Here is a 27,120-nt window from a genome sequence, read left to right as displayed (position 1 = left end):
ATAAAGAAGGATCACGATCGAACGCTACACCGTTACATCTAGCAAGGATCCCTCGACCGTAGCTCCTCTAATTATAGAGGACGGGCGCAAATATCTAGTTCTAGGTAGCGTCAAGGGAAAAGGAAGGGGAGACTACGCGCCGCCGATTCTACAAAGCAATGCAGCGTACGGCAGGTAGCGCCATAACCACGGCCTTCATCAAACATGGCCGGCATGAATCGTACCATCTTGATTTGACAGCAGTATCTCTTTACAGCACATATACGGCACCTCTTCACCTTCACCACTTACGGAAGTGCTTAAATAGTGGTCGGCCTCTGGCTCCCCGGGGGCCCCCTTTTTATCCTCTTCGTCCTTTCTCCTTTCAAGCCGAAACCCTGCAATTACCCGCCACCATGTCATCCGATGCTTTTCAGACGGCCCATTTCGACTGTCTTGAAGTGACCCAAGTCAGGGTTGTTGTCCACAATATGGGCCCAGTCAAGCCCGGTGCTGATATCAGCTACAACCACTGGTCTATATCCTTGCTCACAGCCAGCCCGGATGAGTCCATCCGTCTCGACATGCAGCCAGAAGGCCCCCGGAATGGCGAGCTTTCCATCATTCGTCTCCCCTATGCCCTCACTCTTCATGCGGCAGCGTGGTTTGACTTTCCAGTCAGCCCCTCGAGTAACCCAGTGACCGTTAGAAAGATCAAGGACCTCCTTGAGACGAAACGGAGACATAGATACTAGATGACGTCGCATGGGGGCTGCCAATGGTGGTGGTGAGTGCTGTCTTCCCGCTGGACCAAGCCATCAACTTACAAGCCCAGCTGGAATGTGGTCAACGACTTCGCGGGTGCTGAAATTCTCTCCCTAAACGCTGGGGCTGAATTGTCCACAGTATTGAGGAATAACTACTCGGTTCAATTGCCTCCGATAGAACACAATATTGAGCTGGGGGAATTTTATTGACAAAATGTGGCGTCTGGAAAGTTTTTGTCCGGGCGTCAAATCTGTGCCTCGTTAGAAGGTGGTAAGCCATGCAAAGATCTGGCAGTGTCAAGGGGATTTCCGAGAGGCCGTCCAAACAGCTAGTTGATTGCTTCTTGAATGAGGTTGCGGGAACAAGCTTGACGCGATGATTTCATGATTCTTTTGACGCCGGTAGAGTCGTCACAGCGCCTGGCATCTTGTGACAGGCCCTCACAACCTCCCTCCACTTACGTCTTTGTCGTTCACTGCCCTCTCTACCAACCACGTCGCTTTGCCTTGACCGACCTAGCGCGAATTAGTAGTCTCTTTCAACTGTGTACGCGGACGACTAACAGATTGCGAAGCATGTTGTTATAGTAGGCACGCCACAGTAGCCAATGGGTGACCTTTTCTTTTTCATTGAGGGATGGAAGTGTCCCTATCAAAAGGTCCTTGTACGCGGTATCGTTGGCCAGAGTAATTTCGAAATTCCATACTTCAAGGACCCAAGGAAAGAAGCCAGAGCATTGCCAGTCGAGAAGATACAACGTCTGGTCATGGGCGACAATTATATTACGCCGAGTAAAATCGAGGTGGCAGAACGACGGAGGGTATTGATTCAGTTCGATGGTTGCGCCTTCTGGCACCAGAGCCCGATCAAACCAGGCATCAAGGTCGTGGACTGACTTGAAGTGTTCGTAGGCACGGTAGTCGGGTGCCCATATAGGGCCTTTGGGCTCTCCGCCATCGACTGGGCCTGGAGTGTTGCGGTGAGTTCCTAGCATAGCTTGTATGGCCTGAGAGATTCCGTCAACGTAGGGCGGTAGACTTTCAAGAGCCATATCTGAGAGTGATATCCCGGGGACGAATTCCATAATGAGGAAGCCAACCGGGTCCTGCCAGTGGCTGTCGATATCCTGGCTTTGAAAGAAACGATATACGCGAGGGACGCGTACAGATAGACATCGCGACTCTAGTAAGCTTCGGGCAAACTCTTGGTTGGCCGCTTCGGACGGCGTCACCAGCACGCCAAATTTCACCACCGCTTCGTCGCTGATCTTGACCAGCAGGTTGGAGGTCCATTCGCCGAGCAGGCGGTCTTGACCTGATCTATTCTTCGCGTGTTGGCGCCAGTGTCGGCACCAGTCGACAACATTCTGGTCAGTAGCGACTCGGTGATCAAGATCATCTATCCTGTAGTCTGGGAAGGTCGGCAAGTCCGACGAGAGTGAGCATTGAGGCAATGCCAGAGGGCTCATCTTGGGTGGTTGTTATAGAGCAGGATACATGGAGGCACTCGGGGTGGCGGAATGATTACGCCCGTCGTCGCACCCAGAGAATTCGACCTTAGTGATCGTAGTTATGGAAGCAGTCCAGTTTGGATGTAATTATCGAGGTACGAAGTCAATTGAAGTTGAGGCAGAAGGTCGTTGAACAGAACACCCTCGATGAGTTCAGCAGTTGAGTACCTAGCTGGCTAGTAGTCAGGCTAGAGCCTAACGACACCCTCCCCTTGGCAAGTTTGCCACATTTGCTGCACAACACCACGATGTCGCTCAAGAGTACTCGGTACCACATGACAACGATTATGTGCAAAGGCTTCAATACCTAGTGATGGTGCAGGTGCTATGTCACTACTCGGTATGTCCATGTCTGTGGTGATGCTCCCGTTGATTGGCTGAGGACGAGGCACCTCAGGCGAAACCTCGTGTGATTGGTCCAGTCGAGCAGCCTTGCATTCTTCCCCCTTTAACCTGCCAATGGAGAACTTTGGCTTTCTTCTCCCCGGTCTTTTGCTCGCTTCAAGTTGTTCATATCACTTGGAATGGCGGAGTGGGCCGAGAAACTCCAAGGCTTCGTTTTCGATCTTCCCTATATTTCCCAGGGCGGCTCAGGTGCAGTGTTCGCCTTGGACGACAAGACCGTCATCAAGGTCGCCATTGGAAGCGAGGAGGATCATGGCGACCACATGGTTGAGCGGGAAATCTACGGGCGCCTCGGTCACCACCCACGCATTGTCAAATGTATCTCCATCCACGACAAAGGAATCATCCTCGAGAGGCTCCAATACCCGTTGCGGCTGCGACTCATTGAACTCCGGCAGAAAAATGAACTACCGGCTGAGGCACAAATTTTCAAATGGTCCAAGCAGACTAGCGAGGCGATGCAGGACATCCATGGAAAGAGTGTTCTTCAGGTTGACATTGGGACTCACAATCTCCTGCTCGACCATCAAGACAACATCAAGCTATGTGACTTTGCTGGCTCTTCGATAGACCACGGGGAGCCTACGGTGTTACCTGGTGGTCATGAGGGGTTTCAATTATTTATCGGTAACAAAAAGCCGAGCATACACACTGAACTGTATTCTCTGGGCTGCATCATATTCGAGATTTCAACAGTGTGGCAGCCCTACCATGGCAAGACAGACAGGGAGATCGAGGAGCTATACAAGGCCGGCGGCTTTCCAGATACCGACCGTCTGATTTTGGGATCCGTGATCCGAAAATGCTGGACTTTTCAATACAGCAGTGCCGACGAGGTTGTGGACGAGATAGACAGAATCATGGATGAGCATTCGATGAAGACTGCGGCTGGGTGTATCTGATTTCCCGTATTGGGGAAACGCTGGGTACGGTGGAGCACGGAAGACGCACAATGCGGGGTGCCATGCTCGCCGTGAAGGGCCAGAAAATTCCCCTGCGCTGCGCCCAACGGCACGAAAATACCGAGTGAAGAGGCGGTGATCCATTGATGCCCACAATGCATGACGATCCTTGACGTCGCCGCCATTATCGCCGCCGTCGAACCCCCACCGCTTTCTCCCTTCCTCCGTCCTTTTCATCTGGTATCGTCGCACGCTCCGACGGGCTCAATGGTATCGACGAGGCCACCCTGGTCTGTTGCTCAAGGAATGGGCTGACGGATTGCTGCGTCTTTTCCTCTTCTTGCGTGTTTCGTTCTTGTTATACCCGTTCTCACACTGGATACTGTCCATCCATTACACTCTCCACAGCATCCTCGCTCGATGCAGCTGAGATTCCGCTCGAACCAGACCTCAATCCGACCCCAGACCACTAGGCTGCCCGCGACGACAGCATGACAACTTCCACCGAAGTCATCACTCCCTCATCCTCTCGCACTCCTCCCGCCATTGTGCGCCGCCGATCCTCCTCTCACTCAGTCCAGAAGAAGCCATGGCAGCATACTCATCGACCGTCCTTCCACTCGAGTCACTCTCGACCAGACCCCGAAGAGATCCAACGTCTCTCAGAGCACATTTCGCGACAGACGACTCGATCTTCGCACCGTCGCAGCCCGAAATGGTACAAGATACGCTGGTTCAAGGGCATGGTGGACGACGTCAAGAGACGGGCGCCGTACTACTGGAGTGACTGGAGGGACGCTTGGGATTATAGAGTCATCCCTGCCACAGTGTACATGTACTTTGCAAAGTACGCGCAGTCCATACACAATCTACCATTGACACAAACCTCACACGTCTTTCTCTGTCTTGAAGTCTTTGCAAAATTCCCCTTTCCCTGTCGATATCCTCTAGACTCCCTTACCTGTGTCGTATTCAGACGCTAACTGCGATTCCAGCATCCTACCAGCATTGGCATTCTCCCTCGACATGTTCACAAAGACCCACAACTCATACGGCGTCAACGAAGTCCTACTCTCCTCGGTCATGGCCTGTGTGGTGTTCTCTCTTTTCGCCGCCCAGCCACTCGTCATCGTAGGCGTTACTGGTCCCATCACCGTCTTCTCTTATACGGTGTACGACATTATCGTTGGCCAGGGCACCAACTTCTTTGCATTCATGGCCTGGATCGGCATCTGGGCTCTGATTATGCATTGGTTCCTCGCCATCACCAACAGTTGCAATGCGTTGACCTACGTCACGCGATTCAGCTGTGATACTTTCGGATTCTACGTTGCCTTCATCTATCTGCAGAAGGGCATCCAAGTCCTGACCAGACAGTGGGGATTGGCCGGCGAAACGAGTGCCTACCTTTCTGTCATGGTCAGTTTGCTCGTCCTGGGCTTCGCTTATGGGTGCGGTGTTCTCGGCAACAGCAACCTGTTACAACGTCATGTGCGGAAATTCATCGAGGACTACGGCACTCCGCTGACAATCATCTTCTTCACTGGGTTCGTTCACATCGGCCATATGAAGAATGTCCATCTCGAGACACTGCCGACGAGCAAGTCGTTCCACCCAACCGCCGACCGTGGCTGGTTTGTCCATTTTTGGGACATCAGTGTGGGAGAGGTCTTTCTGGCAATTCCCTTTGCGATCCTGCTGACAGTTCTGTTCTGGTTTGATCACAACGGTAAGATCCCAGCAGCTACTTCCGGGTTGACAGTCATCTAACCAAAGCATTAGTGTCATCTCTTATTGCGCAGGGGACGGAATTTCCTCTCCGCAAACCACCGGGCTTCCATTGGGATATTTTCCTCCTGGGGCTCACCACGGGCATCGCTGGAATTTTGGGGATTCCTTTCCCCAATGGCCTCATCCCTCAGGCGCCATTCCACACAAATGCCCTCTGCGTGACAAGGCAAGTTGCTGACGAGAAGGCGAGAGGCCATCTCGTTCGGGTCACAGATCACGTCGTCGAGCAGCGCTTCAGCAACCTGGCACAAGGTCTCTTGTTCCTGGTCACAATGAGCGGGCCACTGCTGGTCGTGCTCCATCTGATCCCACAGGGTGTGCTTGCTGGGTTGTTCTTCGTCATGGGCGTGCAAGCCCTCGTGGGCAACGGCATTACCCAAAAGCTACTCTTCCTGGCGCGAGACAAGGAGCTGACGGACGCGACGGACCCTCTGGCACGGATCGAGCGCCGCGCCGCCATCTGGGTCTTTGTGGCGTGTGAATTGATTGGCTTCGGCGCCACCTTTGCCATCTCCCAGACCATCGCCGCCATCGGCTTTCCCATCATCATTCTGCTACTGATCCCCTTCCGCACGTGGCTGATGCCCAAGTGGTTCCGGGAGGAAGAGCTCCGCGCCCTCGACGCACCCACCGCTGGCGCCTTCGTCATGGAAAGCGTTGGCGGCGCGTACGGCGAGAGCGGCGAGAGCACGCCGGCCGGCCGCGAGGGAGGAGAGTCCCCTCCAGACGAGAACGACGAAATCGCCGTCGTGGACGACTCATTGGAGCGAGGCGAGAGCCACGAATTGCAGAGCGTCCTGGCCAACAAGAGATCTGGTCGCGATATTGGAACCGCCGCAACAAGGCGGACGGGAAGTCATAGCGAGACGCAGAGGCCCGACGTGGGCATGAGGAAGAGAAGTCGCAGTTCGATGAATAGATGAAGGGAGAGGCGTGGGAGAAGTGATATATGTACAGCAGCCCTCGCCTCTCCTGCAGAAGAAGAAAGTTAGAAAAAGGGATGTTACATTGGATATATGATGGAGAGATCTACAACGTTTAGAGATCCAGATATATATAAAGAGATGGTGATATGGAGGAGGACCAAAGAACAGGTCTCTCCGGCAGTGAATATAACGACGGCCACGGAATGGATGTGTTCAGTCCATTCGATGATACTCAGTCAGGCGAGAAGATAGAGAGGGGAAGAGAGATACGGCGGTTTGAAGTGGAAAGAGAGATACTGCATTGCTGCTGATCAAAACGGCGTGATTCATTCATACCCATCCATTCAACCTCCTTTGCGCCGCACCCCCCGTCCTCTGGTTTCCTTTCCTCGTTGCACCCGAAGCGTCCGTCCATCCGTGCATAGCATACATTTCTGAGCAGTTAACTAAAAAAGGAACAAGTCAAAAACAAAAGAGACAAAACTCGCTGGTCATCATCCTTTGTCTTTTTTTTTGGGTTGTTAAATGTCACAATTCAGCCCCAAACCTCACCGCGCCATTAGCGAACCTGCGCCATTGACGAAGCATATCCGCCGCCAACGCCTTGCAATCCTCAAAAGTGCTAACGCAGCCCTGACTGCCTCTCTCAAGAGCAGCCGTATACAATCCCATGAAACTCATGTCGATGTCATCAAACTGTACGATGCCCACCAAGACCAACAGACTAAAAAGACTACACGCCGAAATAACATAGAGACACTTGAGGCGAAGAATCTGGCGACGGCGACGATTATCTCTCTCCTCGCGGTCTCTGTCATCGTGGCGGCCGTGTTGCTCGTAGGCCGCCGCAGAGAAAATGTCCTGCTGGGTACAAAAGTACGCGAGCATCAGAGCGATCGAGATGGCGATCCAGGCCAGCAGGCTGCGACTCAGCAGGTGCAAGTTCGGTTCCGTCGCCTGCGAGGCCCGGAAGATCTGCAGGCATCCGAAAGACAGCAGGATCGAGAGGCTGCAGAGACGCACGAGGACCGCTAGGGGAGAGTAGTGTAAGAGCCACCGCGACATTAGGGACGAGGCGAACATGTGTGCGAGGTAGGCTGCGGCGCCGGCCTAGATAAGGAAACAAACGAGAGAGCGGCAGGTTAGCTTGAGTTTGGTCTGATCTTTCTTCCTTAAATTTGGCTCGCGTTGAACGAGGGAAAATAGGACGGGGGGTTTGGTTTCAATGCAAGGCTGAGCCCGAGAGCTAGCTAGCATCTTCGAGCCGGACCAGATATCATGAAGAAACATCCGTTGGGCATTGCAACGGGTGATGAGGATGATGGGCGCAAGGCAAATTCTCCATAAACATTCCCCCTGAGGCAAAGAGGGATCAAGGATCAAGGACAATAATGGGAACAAGAACATACCCAGAGAAAGCTCAAGCACACCTGCGCAACAGCCATGCGCCTGAAGACGCGATTCTCCAACAAAAGCGAACGAGAACCACTGTTCCCAGCTCCAGCTCCAGCTCCAGCAGCAGCAGCGCTCATTCCGCCAGTGATACCACCACCGCCGCCACCACCTGCTGCTGACAGCGTCGTGAACAAGGACGACGATGACGACGACGTCGTCGTGGTGTCCGCCGCCGCCGTTGTATCGTAGTCCGAGATGAGCAGATAGATGCTGAAACAAGTCTGGCACGCCCACCACGCGGCCGACACGGTCGAGAGAGCCCGACAGAGCAAGAGCGGCACGTGCCATCGAGGCTGCACGCCCAGGAGCACCGCTACGCGTGGGTATCGAGCCGACATGGCGACACTGGCGATGTTGGTAGCGTTCTCGCCGCCTACCCCGGGCACAAGGCTGCTGGGCTGGACCTGGGCCGGGGGTGGTGACCACCGGGACGGGCCTGACGGGCTTGAAGGACCAACACTGGCAGCAGCATAGCGGAAGCTTCCCCTGTCGTTGCGTCGTTGCTGTTGTTGTCGTTGAACAAAAGCATCGCCATCGCCGTATGATGGTGGGCCTGCCAGATGTTGGCCCGAGTTCGCCAGTTGGAAAATGGTTCTGCAGCGCTATGGCGACTGCATAGCCTCCTTCCGCAGGGATGTTGTGAGGAGGTGGTGGTCTCCCGCCCTTTTCCAGGCAAAAAGGAAAAAAACTAGTAAATATCTTGTCCCAGTTCCCAAAGTCAAAAAAGCCCAAACTCTCCTGGTCTTCTTATACAAGGCTTAGGGTTTTTGAGGAGACAAACCATGCGTCAACGCGAGGCAAAAGGGTGAAGAGCAGTGGTGGCAGAAAGGAGGCGCGTGACCTGTTATATATGCCAGACGCGACAAGAGGCACAACCTGAACCACACGAACGTCAAAGCCTGCTCGCTTCAAATTACCCCAGACTCTTGGCGGCAGAGCCATTCCGGCCGCTCCAGCTGGTACAGGAGCTGGTACATTCATCTAAACCAGGTGGAATGAGGTTAGTCCATGTACAAAGGCATTGGTTGATCCAAAGCGTGTATTCCGGTGGCGCAAGAACGGCAGGTCATCAGAATGGGAACTCGACGAGAACAATGGAAAAGACGGACGCCGCCCAAGTGACACTGGTTGTTTCCAACACTCCGATAATGATTTCAAAGCTACCATGCATGGACTGGTGGGATCAATGATAGAAACCAGCCCAATCCTCGTATCTCGCGTCCCCAGCCGAGTGCTGTGAGCACCTTCGTCACAGCCAAATGTTGCTGATCCCTATCCCGTACTGCAACAATCCCGTGCCACCCATTCCGTCCGAAGGCAAAATTTCCATCGTGGGTATCATCAAACGCGTAACCTTATCGCATCCCAAAAGTGCTATCGTGACCAGGCCACTGCATCGACCAGCGAAGACACACAGGCCAGAAGTAATCGTTAGAAAAGTGATTTGAGGCCCAGTCGACAACTTCTATCTGTCCTCGATAACCGAGCAGGATAGCACAGGATGCCGGCTGAGGCGTTTAGAAACCATGGACCTGGCACAAGGTTAGTCAGGCGTCATTGCGTGCGGCGCAGCAGAATCTGCTCACCTTGATAGTCTTTGCGTCGAGCTCGAGGCCGTCCTTGGCGACCAAGAATTCTTGAACATCTTTGCGCTGATCGCCTTGAAGCTGAATCACCTCGCCCATCTCACTGTCCGTGACGATTGTGCCATTGCAGGCTATTTCTCTTGTCAGCCGATGTCCTTAAGGGCCATCCTCTTTTCACGTACCGAATTTCTTCTTGATCACTTTGAGGATCTTCTTCTGGTCGAATTTCTTCGGAAGGCCTTGAACGGTGGTCAGAGTCTTACGACCATTGCGCTGCTGGATACGGATATGGATGTAATTCTGGGATTGCTTCGCTTCCCCAGTGTCGTCGTCGGCCTCCGCGAAGGGGTCTATGAGACAAAGCAGTCAGTCATGAGTCACACAAGGAGTCTTTCAGCCCGTCGAGCACGCGAGAGTTGCAGGAGGTGATTGACGGCAGATTCGAACCATGCTCTCCAAAAACCACTCGCAACATCAGGCGCTGTCGAGGCACGCGATAGAGGCAAGTGATTTGGGTGACGAGCAGCGGCGGAAGTGGCAAGAGGGGGTGAGAAGAGGGGTCGGCTTACCAAAAGTTTTGAGGTTTTGGATAGTTGACATAAACTCGTTTGTCTCGAAGAACGGGTTGATTTGAAAAGAGTAGTGTTGGTTCTGTGACGATGAAGACTGCTGAATTGCAAGCGAAAGAGTTGTCGTTGAGTGGAGAGTCTGACGATGGATCGATGGTCTTGTATGAGAAAGAGAGAGAAAAGGAACGGGGGCAGGAAAGGGCTGATGCAAGAGGCGAAACCGCAGGAGGCAGTGACTGGCTTGACTGGTTGGTGCGCGCCAGTTTGGTGGGGTTGGGCGAGCGAGGAAAGGAAGCCGAGAGAAGCTGCCCTCGCACGCCTCTTTCACACACAACGGGGGGTTGACGGGTGCCCCCCAAACGGCGCCTGCAGAGGCTGTAGTTGCGTCGTTGGGGGCCGCCAAGGCCTGGAAAAATGCCCTTGACAGAGGGTGACACCGATGGCACCTGCCGGGGGCTACCACCTAGGCCTGTGGCAAAAATAATTGATAGGCTCCAGATTTTCAGGTTCTAGCCGCTCTACCTGAGGCTCGGAATGGCCACCCCCAGGAACAAAGTCGGGGAATCCGCTGCTTGTGCTAGGTACTGATAATGGCATGTGCAGATATCGGGATCCCCAATCCCAGTCGATAATAGTGTTTCCACCGTCAAATTCTGGGCTTGATCGGCATTGCCTTTGCTGCCTTTATCTCGCACTCGCCATTGCAGCTCTTCTGACTAGAAACAGGAGAAAAGATCCAAGAGTGACCTGGGCCTCAAACACCCGAGAGCAAATTGATGCGAATGCCTCCATAAATTGCCGCCCATGTCGCGAAGCCACCAAATGACCTGTACAAAACTTACACAGCCCTTCTTCACAAAACAGCTCTTCAATGCTGCCTGCTTTTGCCATCCATCATGTTGAAGCAGCTGGCGGTGCTGCTGAGCCTCTTGCATTCGGCGGCGGCGGCAGAAACAAGGGCATATATGTCTGTTACCCGTGAGTCGGTGTTCAGTACCTCGTAGTTGAGGCTAGACAGGAACACAACATACCACGCCAACGGCAAGCACTTTCGGATATATCAGCCTCTGAACCACGAATGCAAAGACTGTTATGCCACTTACCAGCCATGCCAAAGGACAAATATCCGGGCGTGCCGTTAGGACTCGTCCTCTGGGCTGGTGACTCGCCCAGCCAGTTTAGAAGAGCTGTTAATAGAGCAAACCTGGTCCCGTCAACTCAAGGCAATGGTCTTGTTTCCATCCCTCTTACCAGCCAAGCATCCTGATCGTTATGGTTAGCGATAAACAGTATTTCAGAGGTGCTGCCTCTTACCTGTTTCTCGTGAACATCTATCTCCGCCATCAGCATGTCAGAATCACAACGGTCGCATCTTACACTTACAGCTGCCATGGGCATGGTACTCGTTATTGTCGAACTGAAGTCCGTGGGCTTCTCGTCTTTGGGCTCGACATAGGGAATGACTGAGAGGTGCTCGTCAGTGTCTGCGTGCCTCAAAATTTGACAAAGTCTCAGAACTGACCGAGGTCCGCCCTTCGCATGTCCTTTTTAGAAGACATGACTGGAGTCTAGCAAGGTCAAGATGGGCGTTCAGCAAAATGTATACGACGTGAAAGCCAGTTTCGAGAGCGAGAACTCAGCCGAAAGGTCCACGCAGGTCCTTTAGCTGGTAAAACCCCGGATCTGAGCTGGATTTGGAGAGTGTGCCTCAACAGGCAAGTGTAACGATATCACGTGGACAAGCTTCTCGTAAGGTCATATAAGAGGAAGGTAAAGCGAGCTGCGCTGTCAGTATGGTAGCGCTGCTTTAAAAAAGGTGACAGGCAGACTCCATGAGAAATAGGGCAGCGTCACATCTGTCCATCGAATGCGCTCGCGCTCTCTTTTCTCCTCGAGCTTTGTCGACCTCGCCAAAAAGGGTTTTCAATGGGCAGAGCAGTCTTTACTGTGCGCTCTCAATTCAAGATGGCGCATCCTGTGGCCAGAATCTCAAGCAAGGGTCTCAAGTCACCCTCACCTCTGACACCTTCCGGTCAATCCATTCAGATCTGCCCTCAATGCGCGCATCGTTTACCCTCGGTTTACACCCGTCAGTTCACAACCACTCGACGCAGAAACGCTGCCGCCGGCGTCCTTTCGAGCAATGTCAATATCGACTCCAAGCTGCCTAAACATGTTTCGGTGAAGAGTCAGATGAAGAAAGCCAATCGGCAACAGATCGGCACGGATCTGGGAAAACTGCCGCAGACCTTGGTGCTTCCTGCTGCCACGGACCTTCCGGCCTGGATGGGCCCCCAATTCATGAAGAGAACAAGGATCCACTGGCTACGATTCAAGACTGCTCTCAAAGACTGGTGGAGGTGAGGAGATGTGACTTCGATCTTGGGAAAAACAATCTGGGGCAACGGCTGACCTGCTTCATTCATAGCTTGGTGGTTTTCCTGAGATGGGACGTCAAACGAGACCCTGTGACGGGGAAAAAGATGAGAAAACCCCTGGAGCTCTCCCAGAGACACCAGATCGCGCGCGACCTACACAAGGAATTCCACGAGGCCCTGGGCGAAGGGGATCTGAAAAGGCTACAGGCTATTTGCTGCGAGGGTCTGCTGGCCCAGGCGAGGACGCGAGTCGAGCAACGGAAAGCCTTCCGCCGGACCAAAGAACCTTGGAAGATGATGAGTTACTCGGGCATTCAGTATCCAGCTTGGCTTGAGCGGTGGCCCCTCTCAGTCTTTCTACCCAAAGCGAGCACCAGAGTCGTCTCGGACAGGCTCGCCCCCTTGCCGTTCGCTGACACATATCTCCGACAGTGTATTGTCCGCATCCGCAGCGTCCAGAACTATTTCCTCGCCGATCGGGACAAGGACAGCATCCTGAAGCACATTGACTACGTGGTGATACAAAAGATGACCATAAAGGGCGAGGAAGGGCCTTGGAAGGTATGGGGTCTCACGGAACCGTCCACCATGAAGGAGATTGATACGTTGCTCGAGGGCAAGGGACAGGAATCGGGCACCACCCTTGTAGAGCGGATACAGGACAAGATCTCCGGTGTCGCGGGCGCCTAGTCGAAGATAATCTAGTGGCGGATCAGATTTCTGAGAAGGCAGTTGATCATCGAATAGGCTCCGGTACGATGCGAAACTACCTACATACCAAACATCTTTCCGAGAAGAGTATCACTCACATGTTTTCTAATTATTTTCTTCTGACTACCTAAGGTGTCCTGCCCGCATGAAAAGCATAAAACCCCTTTGTGCAACATCAGCTGCAGTGGTAGGTAGCCCGTTGCCAACCGCTACGACAAACAGGCCCGGCCTACCTAGTCGTAGAACAATCTCGCAACGATGTGCCATCGGCTTGTGCGAAGTTAAGCTGGGACATGCCTCCTCTTTCTTCCTTCCCTGGGCGGATCCGATACAGGACGGGCACCCAACCACCCCCCCAAGATAGCCAGCGCGCGTATAGAGCAGGAATGTTTGGGGGATCGGATCCCACCCCGTCATACGGAATTACTACTGTTTGTCTCCCCCCTTGCCGGCCCTCCGGGACTGTGAGACTGAGAGGGAGGAGGACTCACTCGGGTCCTGAGGGGCTGGGTGGCTGTAGTCAGGAACTTATATCCTTAGAACAGCAAAACACTTATGATATGTCACACAGATACGAGGTACTTGGGATAGGTACGAGATACGAGGTATAATAATATACATGAAGAAGATAGCCATCCGTCTGTCTATGGAGCGGATGCAATATGCCAGGGCAAGCGAAAAAAAAGGGGGAAATCAGCGTAGTATTATACGCTACCGGGAACCAAAGGTACGTTTCACCGTCAATTCGGCGACGGAGGGTGGACGAGATGTGCGTCGTCGTTCAGTAGCAGTAATCTACGCACGTACGAAATGCGTCGGACACATCGCACCGTCCGGACTGTAAGCCAACCTTCTGCCGCTGACTGCGTACGTCGACAATCTGCGTGCTCGTGCTTGTGGCGCATTCATGGCTTGCTGAGCGGACATGCTCCTGACGGCCCGACTTTGCTTCGAGATCCGTTTGTGTGGGCGTGAGAACCTCACCTACCCGGCAGCATGAACATGCACAGGATTTCGAGACATCAGCTTCAGTTCGTACAGACAATTTCCGCACTTTTCTCCTTCGCAACTCGTCTCCTTGTGTGTGACCAGTCACGTTGTATCCCAATAGCTCCAGTCGCCTCTTTACCATCGGTCCTAGGGCTATATAGACATTGCCAGGGTTGCTTGCAGCTCTGCCAGAAGCAAGAGATGTAGCAGGGCAGGGCTGCGGTCATCAAAGTCATAATATCGTAAAATCATCCGGATGAAATCCATCATGCGACCCAGACGTTTTCAGTAAACCCCCAATTCGCGCTCCGTGCTTTGAGCCATGGCTTTCGGTGCATCCGTTCCCCTCCGTTGAGAGGTGATAAAAGCAGAACCAACTGGCCGAGAATATCGGGAGCTGTCCAGGTGCCAGAGGCTGGGCACAATGGTTCGAATAATCCCCTTCTAAATTGGTCATGTGCTTTGCAACGGGAAATCATACCCTTCGAGATAGAATTCTTCATTCAGGTTGCTGCTGTGGGTCGGTAGAAGCACAGAAGAAGTACAAAAGCTGGCGCCGGTAAATTTGATTCGAATGTGCTGTACAAGAATCCAACGCTAGAAATTTCCAGTTACGCAGATCTGTCGCGCTTCGTCCTCAGAACCGCTTGCCAATACGGTGAAAGCGATTCGACCCGAAAATCCAAAGGGCTCGAGGACGGTAGTCTCAAACAGTCAGAACAAGCGCATACGCCTTTTTCCTGCCTTGGGGTTTCCATCGGTGCGCTGATTGAGTACTTCACGGAGTCTAGGGTCAAGGCGATCCTCATCCGAGTGATGTTGTCGTACGTGACGCTGTAGGTTATCCGGCCGGGGATATCTGTGTTGCTGATCGGGGCAGAAAGGACATATGTACCCGGGAGATGTATGAACTAAGCCATGTCTGTCGGGACGAGAGCAATGAGCAATGGACGGAAATCCTATTTTCGGAGGGATCATCTCACCTGATCATCTCATTCTTCCTCTTAAATCCCAGGCCACCATACCCTCGAGGGCAATCTTTGACGGGACAGAAATGAGTTCGGGTGTTAGAATGGACATTCATGTGACTGTTTAACAAATATTGAGTCTGAAAGGGTGCGGCGGTACACCCTTCGTATGTGCACTTGAAAGGTCCCAGTGAAAAGCGAGGCCCTGTGGGGGGGCTAGGGACCACCTCGGACTGAGACTTTGACTGAGACACGGATGGACGTTTTGGTTGCGATTTGGATTGTGGTTTGGATTCGGGCTGAGGCTCAGGCTCCGAGTCAAGTTCAGATTCAAGTTCGGAGAGCTCGGAGAGTTCGGATTCGGTCTCGGATCCAGCCTTGTGTTCCGCTTCGATTTGAGATTCAGGTTGAAGTTGGGGTTCAGGGTCAGGAGGCGGAGGCTGAGGCTGGAGCTGAGGTTTCGATCGAGTGGCAGGACTGGGCTGAGGTTTCGGTCGAGCGGCACGCTGGGATTGAAGTTTCAATCGCGCTGCAGGTTGGGATCGAGGTTTTGAGGGCGCTTTAGGCTGAGGCCGAGGCCGAGGCCGAGGTATGAGTCGAGGTTCACCTTGAGATGCCAGATCCGTCTCTTTGAAGGGGATGTTCTGCGTCCTGCTGTCCTCTACTTGTTCCTCTAGATCGTGCTCAGGTAGAGGAGTCAACGCAGAGGGACCAGAGGCTGCTGGAGATGGCGTGATGATTGACGAGGCTGGCGTTGAGCCAGAGACAGAAGCTGATGAAGTATGATCGGAGAATGTCGATGCAGTGGAATTCCCAGTCGTTGTCCGCCAATTGCTGTGAGACGGCGGATCCGGAGGGGACATGGCAAAATACGCTGAGTACGAAGCCGGAGATGCATAAGACGCAAACTGGGCCGATAAAGGCGGACCCATGCTCGGAGACTGGCAGGCAAATCCTCCCATGCTTGGTTCCGGGAGATCGCCAATGGCGATCTTCAGAGATGGGAGCGTCGTCCTATAGTCCGGTAGACCTGCGGGCGAGGAACGTGGAGGGGATCTTTGTTGCATGGCTGGCAAGGTGAAATCCGGATGTGCATCACGGGGCGAAATCGCAAACTGTCGGAGAATAGGTGACTTGAGGATTGAGTCGTCATCTTGATCGCCGTCACGAATGCTCGGAGTAAGATTCAGCCGTAGATTTGGATACAGCTGGCGAGTCCTTGGGGGTGGAATTGTATTGAATTGCTTTCTTGACAGATCCACTTTCTTGGACGTAGTATAGGTAGATTGAGACTGCCCTTCTGACTTTTGTATGGCGTGCGCAGGTCTCGGAGGCGACCGTACCGGTTGCTCTGCAGCCACATTGGCTGGACTGTCAACCATGGGGAAGTCGTCGTCGTCGTCATCGTCGAGACCATCAGGATCGGCGGGCAGGGCAGTCCGCGGTACCGGCATTGCTTTGACTGGAGCCGTGTTTGCTCCATGTCGAAGGACCCTCCCGAGCCTCCTCATCTGTCTCCGGCCCCCTCGAGCCGCATTGTCGTCGCCGTCATCATCCTCTTCCTCTTCTGACTGACTCCTCGAGTCCAACGGTTCTTGCCGTGCCTGGCTGGCAAGTGCGCGTTGATTAGGATCTAAGGAAAGAATCAGCACGCCATCGGCAAAGGTGCGGTTTGCTCGACCCTTTCGTGCTATAGGTTTCTCCCGACGTGGTACCGCTTCCGTGTCCTCCGCCCCGGAGGAATCAGAGGATGTATCGTCGGCGGGTACAAGAGGTGCAGGACTTTCTCGTGGCCCGTACTCGGGTTTTACTGGCTCCAGTCCCGGGCTCCGGAGGGGTGCAATGATATCCCGCTCGTAGTCGTAAAAGATATCTTGATCTTGGGACATGAGTGAGCCCGACAAATCACATGGCAGACCATCCAAAAAAAGGGATGAGGTGATGGCCCAGAGATAGGCAGAGAGGTTTCTTGACTATCGGTGCAAATAGTCGTCTGGGATCGATGTCTCTGGATCATATGCCGTGTCAGTGAGTGAGATTTTCAACTTTTACTGGTTGGACACACTTCCATCAAGAGCGCATGACATGGAATGACAGAGACTTATTGGGCGTGCTATTGCCCGTGTCCATGGATCGCAGGATATCCAAACTTCCTGCCACCAAGACACAGCAGCGGGGGAATGGGGGAGGGGGGGCCTCGACGACTCGGAACTCAAAAGGTTCAAAGGTTCCAGACCACGTCAGGCCGGGATCACAAGTGTGGTGACTTGCGTATTCGGGCAGATAGCGGCTGAAGAACGATGGGAATGCATTGGCCACAAGATGAAAGCAAAAATGGGGAAGGGGTGGTAAGACTCATACCGGGATGCAAACTGGCTTGATGCTGGTAAGGTTGGTAACGGGGGTGACTCGTGGGTGACTTGGTCAGTTGATGCTGGCGGGAAGTGAGGGGTATTTGTGAAACCAGTCCACAGCGGGATGAGGCTCTTGGAGGCTCTTGAGGAATTGGCTGAGAAGGAAGCACCGGCAGAGTCGGGGCTGGAGGCACAGAACTTGGTCGAGTCTGGTGGTCTGGGGGGTTTGGAATGCTCGGAATCGCTGGAGGTTGAAGGCGGTGACAGAAGGGCGTAGACAGGAAGAAAGATTTTGAATCGAGCGTACGTACGAGCGGCAACCAGCAGGCGACTCGGAGAGGAACGACGTTCTGGTTGCGAGGCTGTTGGATGCCGAGCCGAGCAGAGAGTGTTTAGGTTTGAATAGAAGCGACGAGTCAAGTCCCTAACTTCACCCTCTCATTCTCTCCCCCTCGTCTCGCTCTCCTTCCCGCTCTTCCCAAGGTTTGAAAGGATGAGGGAGCAGAAATTCACAATCGCTGGAGCCTTGGGAGGCTTAGCGCAGATGCGTGCGCAGGTTGCCAGCACAGCCCCGCCGCCAAAGCAACTTGGACGGAATCAATGGTTACGAGTCTTTTAGAGGGCAGAGAAGAGAGAAAACTGGAATTGAACGGGGGATACAGCTTCGCTAGGATGATCCTTGGCCTTTGTACGGGCTATGTTGCGAAGATGAAGGTTTGGCCACTCCATGAGAGGTCACTGGGAGTGCGTCGCTGTGTAGCTAAATCAAGACTTAGTTTGTGCCTTTGTTGCATTAGGGAGCCACGCATGGTCTGGATTGAGGCTGTTAATGAATGGGCTATGGACCCCTCTAACGCACCTCGTTATTCATGGAGGCTCGCGGGAAGAAAGCTGAAAGGGCAGACCAAGAGGCTCCTTAGGTAGGCGACTGAGCACTGCTCGCATGGTTGCTAATGGAGATCAATCAGATCGAAGACTTGGCTTGGGGGGGTTGGACGCCTCGACATGATAGGCGAGAGTACCCCCCAAGTCCCTAAGCCAGCGACCCACACAAGGGAGGCTGACGCCAATGAAGAGGCCCCTGCCCACCAACCCCCCCGAGAGCCGGGCCAGGGAAAAGAGGGTTGCTGGAAATTGCCGGAAGGCCAGAAATATCACATTATCATACATCTTACGGAGCATTCGGCGGGAAATAGCAACGCCAACGGCCATAGCACGGTGCTTTACGGAGGCTTTGTATTCCGACCCGACCAGCATGTCAGATACCGTTGCGAGGGCGAAAGAAGAACAAAAAGAAAATAAAAGAATAGGAAGAGCAGTGGAGCGGCAGTAGTAGAGTGCGATTGGGAAGTGAGGAACGAGACAGGCACGGAAGAGGGTTGCGCCCTGGAATTATGCGCAACAGCCATGGCCCATCAGGGTTGACACGTACGAGGTACAAGGGTGAGAAGGTGAGAATCTCTTTCTCTGTCATCTCTGACTCTGCTCTCTCTTTCGCTTCTGTGCTCGGCTGCTCCTGCCCGCTACCCAACCAAGCAACTGCTGGAGCAGTAGAGCAGAACGCGGCAGCTGATGCCATCCAACACCTCCTGCAATAGGCATGCGCACAGGCACAAGGCGCTGGCATGGCACCAGCAGACGAGCAGCCCAGTCGGCCCAGCAGGCCCAGCAGGCCTAGCAGGCCAACAGCAACTGGTTCCAACTGCTAAGCCTTCGTTTCTTATTGGTGTCTCTGGCTTGCCTCACCTCGCAAATTGGGCCTCAAGGCAACAATTCTCCCCCAAACGCCGTAGTCAACGCCGTGATAGTCTCAACCGCGTTGCAAGGACTGATGTGTCCCCTGCCCATCCTCCATCCTCCATCTTCTGTCGTCTCTCTCTTGCCTCTCTGTATCTCTCTCACACGGTGGTTCTTTCAACCTGTTTCCCCACAGTCTGTCACAATCTGGCATTCTTCCTCCCAACGGGCAGTTCCAGAGCCTCAGTTCATATGCCTAGCTGACTTGTGGCCCTTTTTAGCTCCCCTGGGACGCCCCGCAGTCGCAGAGAACTTGCTTGGAACTCGCCCGCAACTTCTTCACCTCCCCGGGACCCTTGTGGCTCAAACCTCTCCAGGAAACAAGGGCTCTGCCCTAAATATGCAAGACGTACGAGCGCATTTGCCGTTCGACTCGTGAACAGCCAAAGAAACTGCTTCAAAAGTGCACGGAGACTCATCTTGTTGGCCGATGCCGTCCTCCATGCCGTGCCAGTCTAGTCTGCTTCGGTCTAATCCCTTCCTCATCCGAAGCGAACAAAATCACTCAGCCCCCTCCGACGGGAGCGCTAACTAGGCTCATCAGGGATGTAGCTTCCGGAGAGCTACAGCAGCTCGGAGATGTACTCCTACCAACGCCTTGCAAGGTTCTCTTCCCAAATCTGGCTACAAATACGAGGCAGAAATGGAGTCCTGCAATAATGTTGGCATATTCCCGGCTGCCGGCGAGGGTCGTGAAGGAAGAAAGTGCGAGGTATACCGAGTATACTCGCACGATTACTGGGGATCGGACTGTCGAAGCAGGGATCCCGTCGAAGCACATGAAACCTAGCGTGGAAGCCGTATTCGGTCAGGTTCTCAAAGGATTTGTGACTCGGCACGGGCTCCCCAATCCTATTGTAGCATATGGAGAAACGGACAAACATCACCAACCCTCGCACGGAATCTATTATTGCTCTTCGATGTGATGTCTATGTGATTCAAAGTGTGATGAACACCAGTGAGTCGGTGAGCTGGTGAGTCGGTGAGTCGTGACAGACCAAGTTACTTGTTTTTGGCACAGGGAGGTTGTCGGCGTTGACTCCACTGTGAGCCGGTGCTCAAATGCCTGATTTCGACAATCTATACCTCCTGCGAGCAGGCCGTCGGACTTCATTAATTCAATCCTGCTGGATTTCGTTAGAGACGTGGCTTAGCGAGGAGCCAGTGACCCTTATTCTGCACAGCCCACACTGCCGTTGGTCCAGATCCGGCGAAAAGCCTCTCAAACGAGAGTGCAAATTAAGAAACCCATGCGAGCCCAAAGGGGAAAGGTTGTTGGCGTCTGAGCTGGAACCGATCGTCCTTTTCGACTCGAGGATATCTTATACCTCCGAGACCGCCGACACAGTATTCGGCGCTGAGTCCTCGTCCTCACCTGACTGTTCATGCGAACCACGGGACTATGGCCTCGCTCGGGGAGACACGCGAGATGGCTGGGTCGTGCAGTCAACGACTGAGTAGCGGCCGTTCGGGGTCGTTGTCATCGTCCGAGCCTTTGCTCGTCCCTTCTCGGCCCCGGTACAGAATATAGTGCTGGACGATGAAAAGCAGGTCAAAGCCCATGCTAATATTCGCGAGCCCCAACTTCAGAGGATTTCCAGTGATTCCACTCCAGTCACCGCCGAAGCTCGCATCGAGAATCAGCTGAGCTATGGACAGCACACCTCCGGTAAGATCGAACAAGATTTGCAGTATGCTCCATCCCTCGGTCGATTGGCGCTTATAGTTGAAGAACGCTTGTGGAATGTACTTAACGAATGTGCAGACGAGCTTGACATATCCCAAAGTGTACAGCTGCGGAGGGCACCCGTTAGCAGTCGATCGAGTCAACGACGAAGAGCTGGAAGGACACATCTTACCACATCTATCCATGCCCAGTCCATCGGATCCTGGTCCCTCAATCCTGAGCGGAAAAGTACCATCACAACCGTGCCAGCCACAGCCAGAAGGCTCCCCCACACTATTGCCAAAACTGGGCGAGTGGCTCGCTGATGGGCTGCGTCTCGAAAGCCCCAAAGCCGCGAGAAGAATTGCGAATACGTCAAGATGACGAGGACAACGGCGTGCAGGCCAAAGGCAACATCATTCACCTGAACGGTCGGCTCTGGGGATAAGGGGTGCCTCACGGCATATTGTTCTCGGATTGTTGGTGAATACAGGAAAGAGCAGGTCGATATGCTGTAGCATACAAAACCGAGGACGTTGAGAAGCGGAAAGTCGATGGTAAGGCCATGAGTGGACCGACGTTTCCAATTCAGCCACGGTTGGGGATAGAACGAAGCACTCCAGGATAATGTACTGTCGCGAGAATCAGCGGCCAGGCCTGTAGCCAATGCTATTCTGGTCTGTCGAGTGACTTACTAGACCCATCCGAGAAGTCTGGAGAAATGTATCGATTAGCACCAAGGGTCTGTCTCTAGTTTATCTGGGCACTGATAAGGGCGACTAAAATTCAAACAGTTCGTACCTTGACACGGCCCTTACAATGCGAGCCCACTGGTCGTCATCAATCATTGTCGATGGTGCAAGAAGGCGGATATGAATCTGATGACGGCAGCGACGACGGCAGTGGCATCGACCTTTGGGGTCGTTTGGTTTTCTCGTGGACCTGTTTTTTTCTTACGTTGGAGGATGATCGATGTCCCAAGGCGGACGCTTTCAAGGCACGAGCAAGGGTGTTGATAGTGTGCGGGTAGCCACGGGCTGAGGCGATGGCGTGACGAATGGACAATGGAGAAATCGACAAGCCCGCTGGTGCCCGTACGCCACTGCACCTGGCCGCCAGTGGCCGCCCTTAGTGGCCTGTGGTTAAGCGGTTCTTTTGGGGTGGTGCCCCGGATGGGCGCCGGGGTTGTGGTTGTTGCCCATCCTACGGCTCTGGTTTGATCTTGGCAAGTCACCTGCGCCTAGTGAGCTTTCGCAAGCAAGCAGGACAACTCACTCCTCACTCTGGGTGCATCCAGACAATCCCATTCTCCCGTTGCGGACTTGCTCTTGTGATACTTTTTCCTACCAAACCTACGAGTAGGGACCGTTTCAGCTCCAAGATCCATTCCCTCGCATTCCCACCGTATATTCCATTCGACTTTTTCCAGTAAAAAAAAAGTCGGCCACTCATCTACCCCGCTTGCTGAGCTCGAGTAAACAAAGCGAAGATCAGTGAGAGCTCCCGCTCGAGCCGCAAAGCCACCAAACAACTGCCATCCAGAAGGGAAAAAAAGGTCAAAATCATTCTCACCTTGGATGGTTCAAGCCTCTTGATCGTCGGAGGAAAAGCCTCCACATAAGTCCATCTGTCAATTGCAGATACCGTCTCTGCACTCGAGCTATGTCGCCCTCACCGCAACTCTCTCCTCCGGGGAGCAGCACATATGATTCGAACACGATGCATGTGGGCGATGGGACTTGGGATGCAGGAAGAGACGACTTTCTCCTGCCCAATCTCGTTGGACTGAATTTTGCGACAATGAGATACAACGGTAAGAAGAGAGAAGACAGCAATTCTACCATGAGATGGAAGGCTGACGTGGTCACAAATAAGGAATGGGAAACCGGTTCTTCTCCCTGACCGGATATCATAGTCTGGTCGAAGCGCACGGCATCATCGCCGCAATCACATTCCTCGGAATCGTCCCGCTCGCGATTTTCCTCATGCGATTCTACGGCCGCCAGCCCCGACTCGCCCTCCGACTGCACATATGGCTCCAAATCCTAACCCTCCTCTTGAGCACGGTGGTCATCATTCTCGGCTTTCAGGCAGTTGGTCCCAACAGAAGCTTGACCAATCCACATCACGGGATTGGTGTCGCAATATACGTCTTGATCTGGGTTCAGGTCATGGGAGGCTGTATGGTACACCGAAGAGAAAAAGGGAGGAAGCGGGCACACATTCCTCTCAGCGCCATGCTCCATCATTGGCTGGGCCGGGCTATTGCTCTGCTCGGGATCGTTCAGGTTCCCCTTGGCTTGACTCTTTACGGGTCGCCTCCCTACTTGTTTGTTCTTTATTCACTATGGGGCTTTTTCCTGCTTTTCCTGTATTTTGTCCTGCAGTTTCTGGCCGAGAGGCGAAGAGGTCGCTATGGGCCTGGCGGCAGTAATCACCAGGTTGATGTTGTTGAGCCCGTCGATGACCGCAGGCACACAGGGCTGGGAAAACTGGCTCTGGCTGGTGCAGCTGGTGCGGGCCTCGCAGCATTGTTCAGGAGACGATCGAGGAGGGATGATTCGCCTCACCGTGTGCACGGAGGATCTGGAACCGAAGTGACCGGAAGCGGATCGTCCTACTACTACGATGACGACAAAATGTCCGATCGGTCGCGCCACGGCATCGGGCATCGTCTTCTACAAGTCGCGGCGATCGGAGGAGCTGTCGCCGCAGTGAAGAAACTGATGGGTCGCAGAGACCGCGACGACGACTCGGACGTTGGCCCTTACAGACCACCGCTCGGTGGCAATCAGTCTGTCACGACAGACTCGATGTCGCGAATTGAAGAAGGCAGGCCGCCCTCCATTCGTCCAGTGACACCGGGTGGTGCTAGTCCGGGCCACGTTAGACCCACGCATCCTCTCGCCCAAACTCCAATGACGCCAGGACCGGATGGACGCAGACCATCCGGGTCATTGTACTCGTACGATTCGTACATGTCTGGGTCTCCATCGCGGCGCGATCGGAGATCGCATGCATTCCGAGATGCTGTGGCTGCAGGAGGGACCGTGTTCGCCATTCGACAACTTTTCAAAAACCGCCGACAACGGAAAGAAGATCTTCGTGCGGAACAACTGAGGAGAGAGAGGATAGAGGACGAGCGAAGAGCGCGCATGGACTCGGGTCATAGGTACACGGGCGATGGAGTTGCTCCCCCGAGACGAGTCCGCCACGGCAGGATGGGCAGTCAGACTGCATCAGATATATCGACCGAGCTGGGCCCTCCTGGAATGAGCGGAGCCATCCCAGCAGCAGCAGGAGCAGGGGTAGGTGCCGCAGCAGCAAGTGCCCTTGCCGATAGAGATCGGATCAGACCCGTCGGCCACGATCCTCCTATCGTTCAGCCGGGTCCTCCTTCTGCTGCTTATCCAGTTCCCGGTCCGCCTGCTGCTGCATATCCCGTTCCCGGGCCAGGCCAAGCAGAAATTCCTCCTATACCCCCGCCTCACCTGGACTCATCGGGCAGCGAACTTTACACCACGGGATCCGGCAGGCAACGACATCGACATCATCTTCGCGATGAAGCCGCAGCTGGACTGGCGGGAGCAGCCCTCGGAGCTGCGGCGGCGGAGGGCTCCCACCGTCGGCGGAGACAAAGTAGTCGCAACAACGACAGGACCGACAGCGTGGAATCTCCTCCTGTCAGTGTCAAAATCAACATGCATAACGATGGCCGCCAAGTGACCCTTCGGCGGTTGACGGAAGAAGAAGCCGCAGCACAGCGTGAGGCGCGGAGAAGAGAACGTCAGGCTTCTGCGGCGGCCAGAAGATCCAGGAGAGGCTCAAGTTTCAGCGGGAGCGACAGTGAGGCGATGGGTGCAACCAGTGCTGATCGACGATGGAGACGCACTGAAGCGCTGGAAGCCGAGCAGGCGGCGCAGAACGAAGCTGCCGGTCAAGCTGCTGCCACGCCACACTCAGCCGCAGCCAGGACTCCTCAGCCGCCAGCGTCTGTTGCTGGGCTCAGTCCCGCTCCGACGATACCATACCCTACTCCACCTGAGCCGCATAATGTGCAAACAGGTACCGGCCAAACATACCAAGTGCCTCTTCCGCCTCCGCCGCCTATCCCAGGATCAGCGAGCAATCTAGGCTACCCAGCGGGAAGCGGTGTCACTTCTCCTGGAACGGAGACGAGTGGAGCGACGGAGTATGCTAATAACAGAAGGAGAAGGCGAGCGGAGCGGGCGCAGGCGAGGCTGGCCAGGGAAGGGAGGACCGGTGGAAGCGTCGAGTTTACCTGATCAGATCTCAGCTGTGTCTGGAGCAAGGTGGCGGCACTACAGCGGCAGAGCTTTGGAGGCACGCATACGTGTGGGAGCTGACATGAAGATTAACGACTGTGACATTGCTTGGTTTTTGATGTATTCATCTGCGCAAAGCAAGGCTGTGATCTGTGAATTCTAGAGGCATTGTCTGGCGCCATGGCATATCATAGGCTTGGAAAGGATTTTCTGACGAGAATGATGAGACGAGCATGAGCATGCTTGCACGGTGTTCGTATTTGTTCCAGAAAGCGCTCGAGATAGACCTTTGTAAAAAGACAAATATGAGAGACCCATGCTAATGAGGGTATTCGATGTACGAAAACCTGCCATACTGGAAGAGTTCCCCGGTTCCCCAATTCCCCGGTCTCATACCACCCTTTATGTTGCTTTGAGAATGCCAAACTTGATCAGACTCTCTGCAGTAGCCACGAGGGCATCGACGGGCGGCCGAGGCTGCCAACCCAACAGGGTCTTTGCCTTGTCGTTGGAGAGGACTTTAGTCTTGCCGAGCTCCGGGACGACCAGAGCGACACTGGGGTCGAAGAGGGCGACCAGCCTCAGGAGAAAGTTGGGCAGTTGTCGGGTGGGCGCGAGCTTGGCCGCGGTGCCCATCCTCTCGCGCAGGGCCAGCGAGATCTGCTGGATGGTCATTCCCGGCGGGGAGACGGCGAGGAAGCGCTCGCCCTTGGCCTTTGGGTGGGTCATGGCGCGGAGGTGCAGGTCGGCGACGTCGCGCACGTCGACGATGCTGAACTGCACCTGGGGACAGCCCGGTAAGGAGCCGTTGAGCAGGCGCTGCACCACCAGGATCGAAGTCGCGAAGTCGCTGCCCATGACGGGCCCGAAGATGCCCACGGGGTTGACCACGGCGAGCTCTAGTCCGCCACCCTCGGGGCCCTTGACAAAGTCCCAGGCCGCGCGCTCCGCCAGCGTCTTGCTCTTCTGGTACGCGCCCATCCCGGGTCCGTTGACGTTCGTCCACACGTCCTCGGTGTAGGGCACATTGGGCGGGTGGTCCTTGTCGGTGTGGCCGTAGCCGATAGCCGCAAAGGACGAGGTGACGACGACACGCTTGACGCTCCGGGCATCTCGCGCGGCACGCAGGACTCGCAGCGTGCCTTCGCGGGCGGGCACGATCAGGTCGTCCTCATGCTTGGGGGCGCCGGCAGGAAAGGGGGAGGCGACGTGCAAGACGTAAGAGCACCCTTCAACAGCTTCTGCCCACCCGTCGTCCTTGGTCAGGTCTGCCACGGAGAAGGTGAGCCTGTCGTCGAGGTTGAGTGTTGATTCGTTGCCACTGCTGCTGCTGCTGCTGCTGCTCGCCTTGAGCATGCTTCGCACATCTTCTATTCGCTTGGACGATCGGACGGTGGTTCGGACACGGTAGCCACGCTCAAGGCAGGCGAGGATACAGTGGGCTGCCAGGAAACCGGACCCGCCTGTCACCAAAACCAGACCATGATCTGCCATGATGGGGGCTGGAGACGGGACAAGTCAGTACCTAGCTGTGGATGGTGGGTTTTGGGCCGTTACTGCTGCCAACGTTGATCAATGCCAGAGTCTAGCTGGCACCTGCTGCAGACAGTGAACACCTTTGACCGTCAGCATCATCTCGATCATTATATAGTACCTAGGTATAAATGCTCATGTCCATATGAACTGGAAATCCCCTTTGTTCGCCATGGGGCTTGTGTACTCGGTATACCTAGTAGAGTTGCCCCCGCGATTTGCCCCCGGAGTTTCGGAGTCTGCTAACATTCCATTGCCCTGCGAGTCTCTTCTCTGTCAATGGTTGCTAAACCCGAAAGGCACTGGCGACTTGGCACCGGCCAGATTCATTCAGCCGATCACTGCATGGGCGTCGAGTGTCGATGTGTCACTCACTGCGATCGATCCAGCATCACCACCACCACCACCACCATCACCACCACCACCATCACCACCACCACCATCACCACCACCACCACCACCATCACCACCATCACCACCGTATTAACACGACCGTGTTAACCACCGTATTAACGCCACCGTATTAACAGTGCTTATCCACCACTA

At 54.3% G+C, this 27,120-nt stretch overlaps 11 protein-coding genes across 11 annotated transcripts; 5 read left to right on the top strand and 6 right to left on the bottom strand.

Annotated features, from left to right (window-relative positions):
• Positions 1-395: 395 nt before the first annotated feature.
• On the top strand, positions 396-734 carry Z520_12201 (uncharacterized protein; the record flags this gene model as incomplete). The annotated part of the gene is made up of 1 exon (XM_016782688.1): positions 396-734. One exon carries the CDS (start codon positions 396-398, stop codon positions 732-734), a length of 339 nt encoding a protein of 112 aa, XP_016626240.1.
• Positions 735-1,285: 551 nt separating this feature from the next.
• Z520_12200 (uncharacterized protein) lies at positions 1,286-2,215 on the bottom strand (the record flags this gene model as incomplete). The annotated part of the gene is made up of 1 exon (XM_016782687.1): positions 1,286-2,215. One exon carries the CDS (start codon positions 2,213-2,215, stop codon positions 1,286-1,288), a length of 930 nt encoding a protein of 309 aa, XP_016626239.1.
• A 566-nt stretch (positions 2,216-2,781) lies between these two features.
• Positions 2,782-3,564, top strand: Z520_12199 (uncharacterized protein; the record flags this gene model as incomplete). The annotated part of the gene is made up of 1 exon (XM_016782686.1): positions 2,782-3,564. The coding sequence occupies one exon, from the start codon at positions 2,782-2,784 to the stop codon at positions 3,562-3,564; it is 783 nt and encodes a 260-aa protein (XP_016626238.1).
• A 491-nt stretch (positions 3,565-4,055) lies between these two features.
• Z520_12198 (uncharacterized protein) lies at positions 4,056-6,278 on the top strand (the record flags this gene model as incomplete). Its single annotated transcript, XM_016782685.1, has 3 exons — positions 4,056-4,411; positions 4,560-5,293; positions 5,347-6,278. The coding sequence occupies 3 exons, from the start codon at positions 4,056-4,058 to the stop codon at positions 6,276-6,278; spliced, it is 2,022 nt and encodes a 673-aa protein (XP_016626237.1).
• Positions 6,279-6,809: 531 nt separating this feature from the next.
• Z520_12197 (uncharacterized protein) lies at positions 6,810-8,074 on the bottom strand (the record flags this gene model as incomplete). The annotated part of the gene is made up of 2 exons (XM_016782684.1): positions 6,810-7,391; positions 7,691-8,074. 2 exons carry the CDS (start codon positions 8,072-8,074, stop codon positions 6,810-6,812), a joined length of 966 nt encoding a protein of 321 aa, XP_016626236.1.
• A 1,209-nt stretch (positions 8,075-9,283) lies between these two features.
• Positions 9,284-9,797, bottom strand: Z520_12196 (uncharacterized protein; the record flags this gene model as incomplete). Its single annotated transcript, XM_016782683.1, has 3 exons — positions 9,284-9,453; positions 9,505-9,672; positions 9,704-9,797. 3 exons carry the CDS (start codon positions 9,795-9,797, stop codon positions 9,284-9,286), a joined length of 432 nt encoding a protein of 143 aa, XP_016626235.1.
• Positions 9,798-11,856: 2,059 nt separating this feature from the next.
• Positions 11,857-12,959, top strand: Z520_12195 (uncharacterized protein; the record flags this gene model as incomplete). The annotated part of the gene is made up of 2 exons (XM_016782682.1): positions 11,857-12,251; positions 12,320-12,959. 2 exons carry the CDS (start codon positions 11,857-11,859, stop codon positions 12,957-12,959), a joined length of 1,035 nt encoding a protein of 344 aa, XP_016626234.1.
• Positions 12,960-14,949: 1,990 nt separating this feature from the next.
• On the bottom strand, positions 14,950-16,827 carry Z520_12194 (uncharacterized protein; the record flags this gene model as incomplete). The annotated part of the gene is made up of 1 exon (XM_016782681.1): positions 14,950-16,827. One exon carries the CDS (start codon positions 16,825-16,827, stop codon positions 14,950-14,952), a length of 1,878 nt encoding a protein of 625 aa, XP_016626233.1.
• Positions 16,828-20,535: 3,708 nt separating this feature from the next.
• Positions 20,536-21,603, bottom strand: Z520_12193 (uncharacterized protein; the record flags this gene model as incomplete). The annotated part of the gene is made up of 4 exons (XM_016782680.1): positions 20,536-20,883; positions 20,949-21,387; positions 21,451-21,468; positions 21,557-21,603. The coding sequence occupies 4 exons, from the start codon at positions 21,601-21,603 to the stop codon at positions 20,536-20,538; spliced, it is 852 nt and encodes a 283-aa protein (XP_016626232.1).
• An 814-nt stretch (positions 21,604-22,417) lies between these two features.
• Positions 22,418-25,041, top strand: Z520_12192 (uncharacterized protein; the record flags this gene model as incomplete). Its single annotated transcript, XM_016782679.1, has 2 exons — positions 22,418-22,568; positions 22,631-25,041. The coding sequence occupies 2 exons, from the start codon at positions 22,418-22,420 to the stop codon at positions 25,039-25,041; spliced, it is 2,562 nt and encodes an 853-aa protein (XP_016626231.1).
• Positions 25,042-25,443: 402 nt separating this feature from the next.
• Z520_12191 (uncharacterized protein) lies at positions 25,444-26,535 on the bottom strand (the record flags this gene model as incomplete). Its single annotated transcript, XM_016782678.1, has 1 exon — positions 25,444-26,535. The coding sequence occupies one exon, from the start codon at positions 26,533-26,535 to the stop codon at positions 25,444-25,446; it is 1,092 nt and encodes a 363-aa protein (XP_016626230.1).
• Between the last annotated feature and the right edge of the window lie 585 nt (positions 26,536-27,120).

The sequence above is a fragment of the Fonsecaea multimorphosa genome (assembly GCF_000836435.1).
Source record: "Fonsecaea multimorphosa CBS 102226 unplaced genomic scaffold supercont1.49, whole genome shotgun sequence".
Taxonomy (NCBI): domain Eukaryota; kingdom Fungi; phylum Ascomycota; class Eurotiomycetes; order Chaetothyriales; family Herpotrichiellaceae; genus Fonsecaea; species Fonsecaea multimorphosa.
This window is presented reverse-complemented; position numbering and strand designations above follow the sequence as displayed.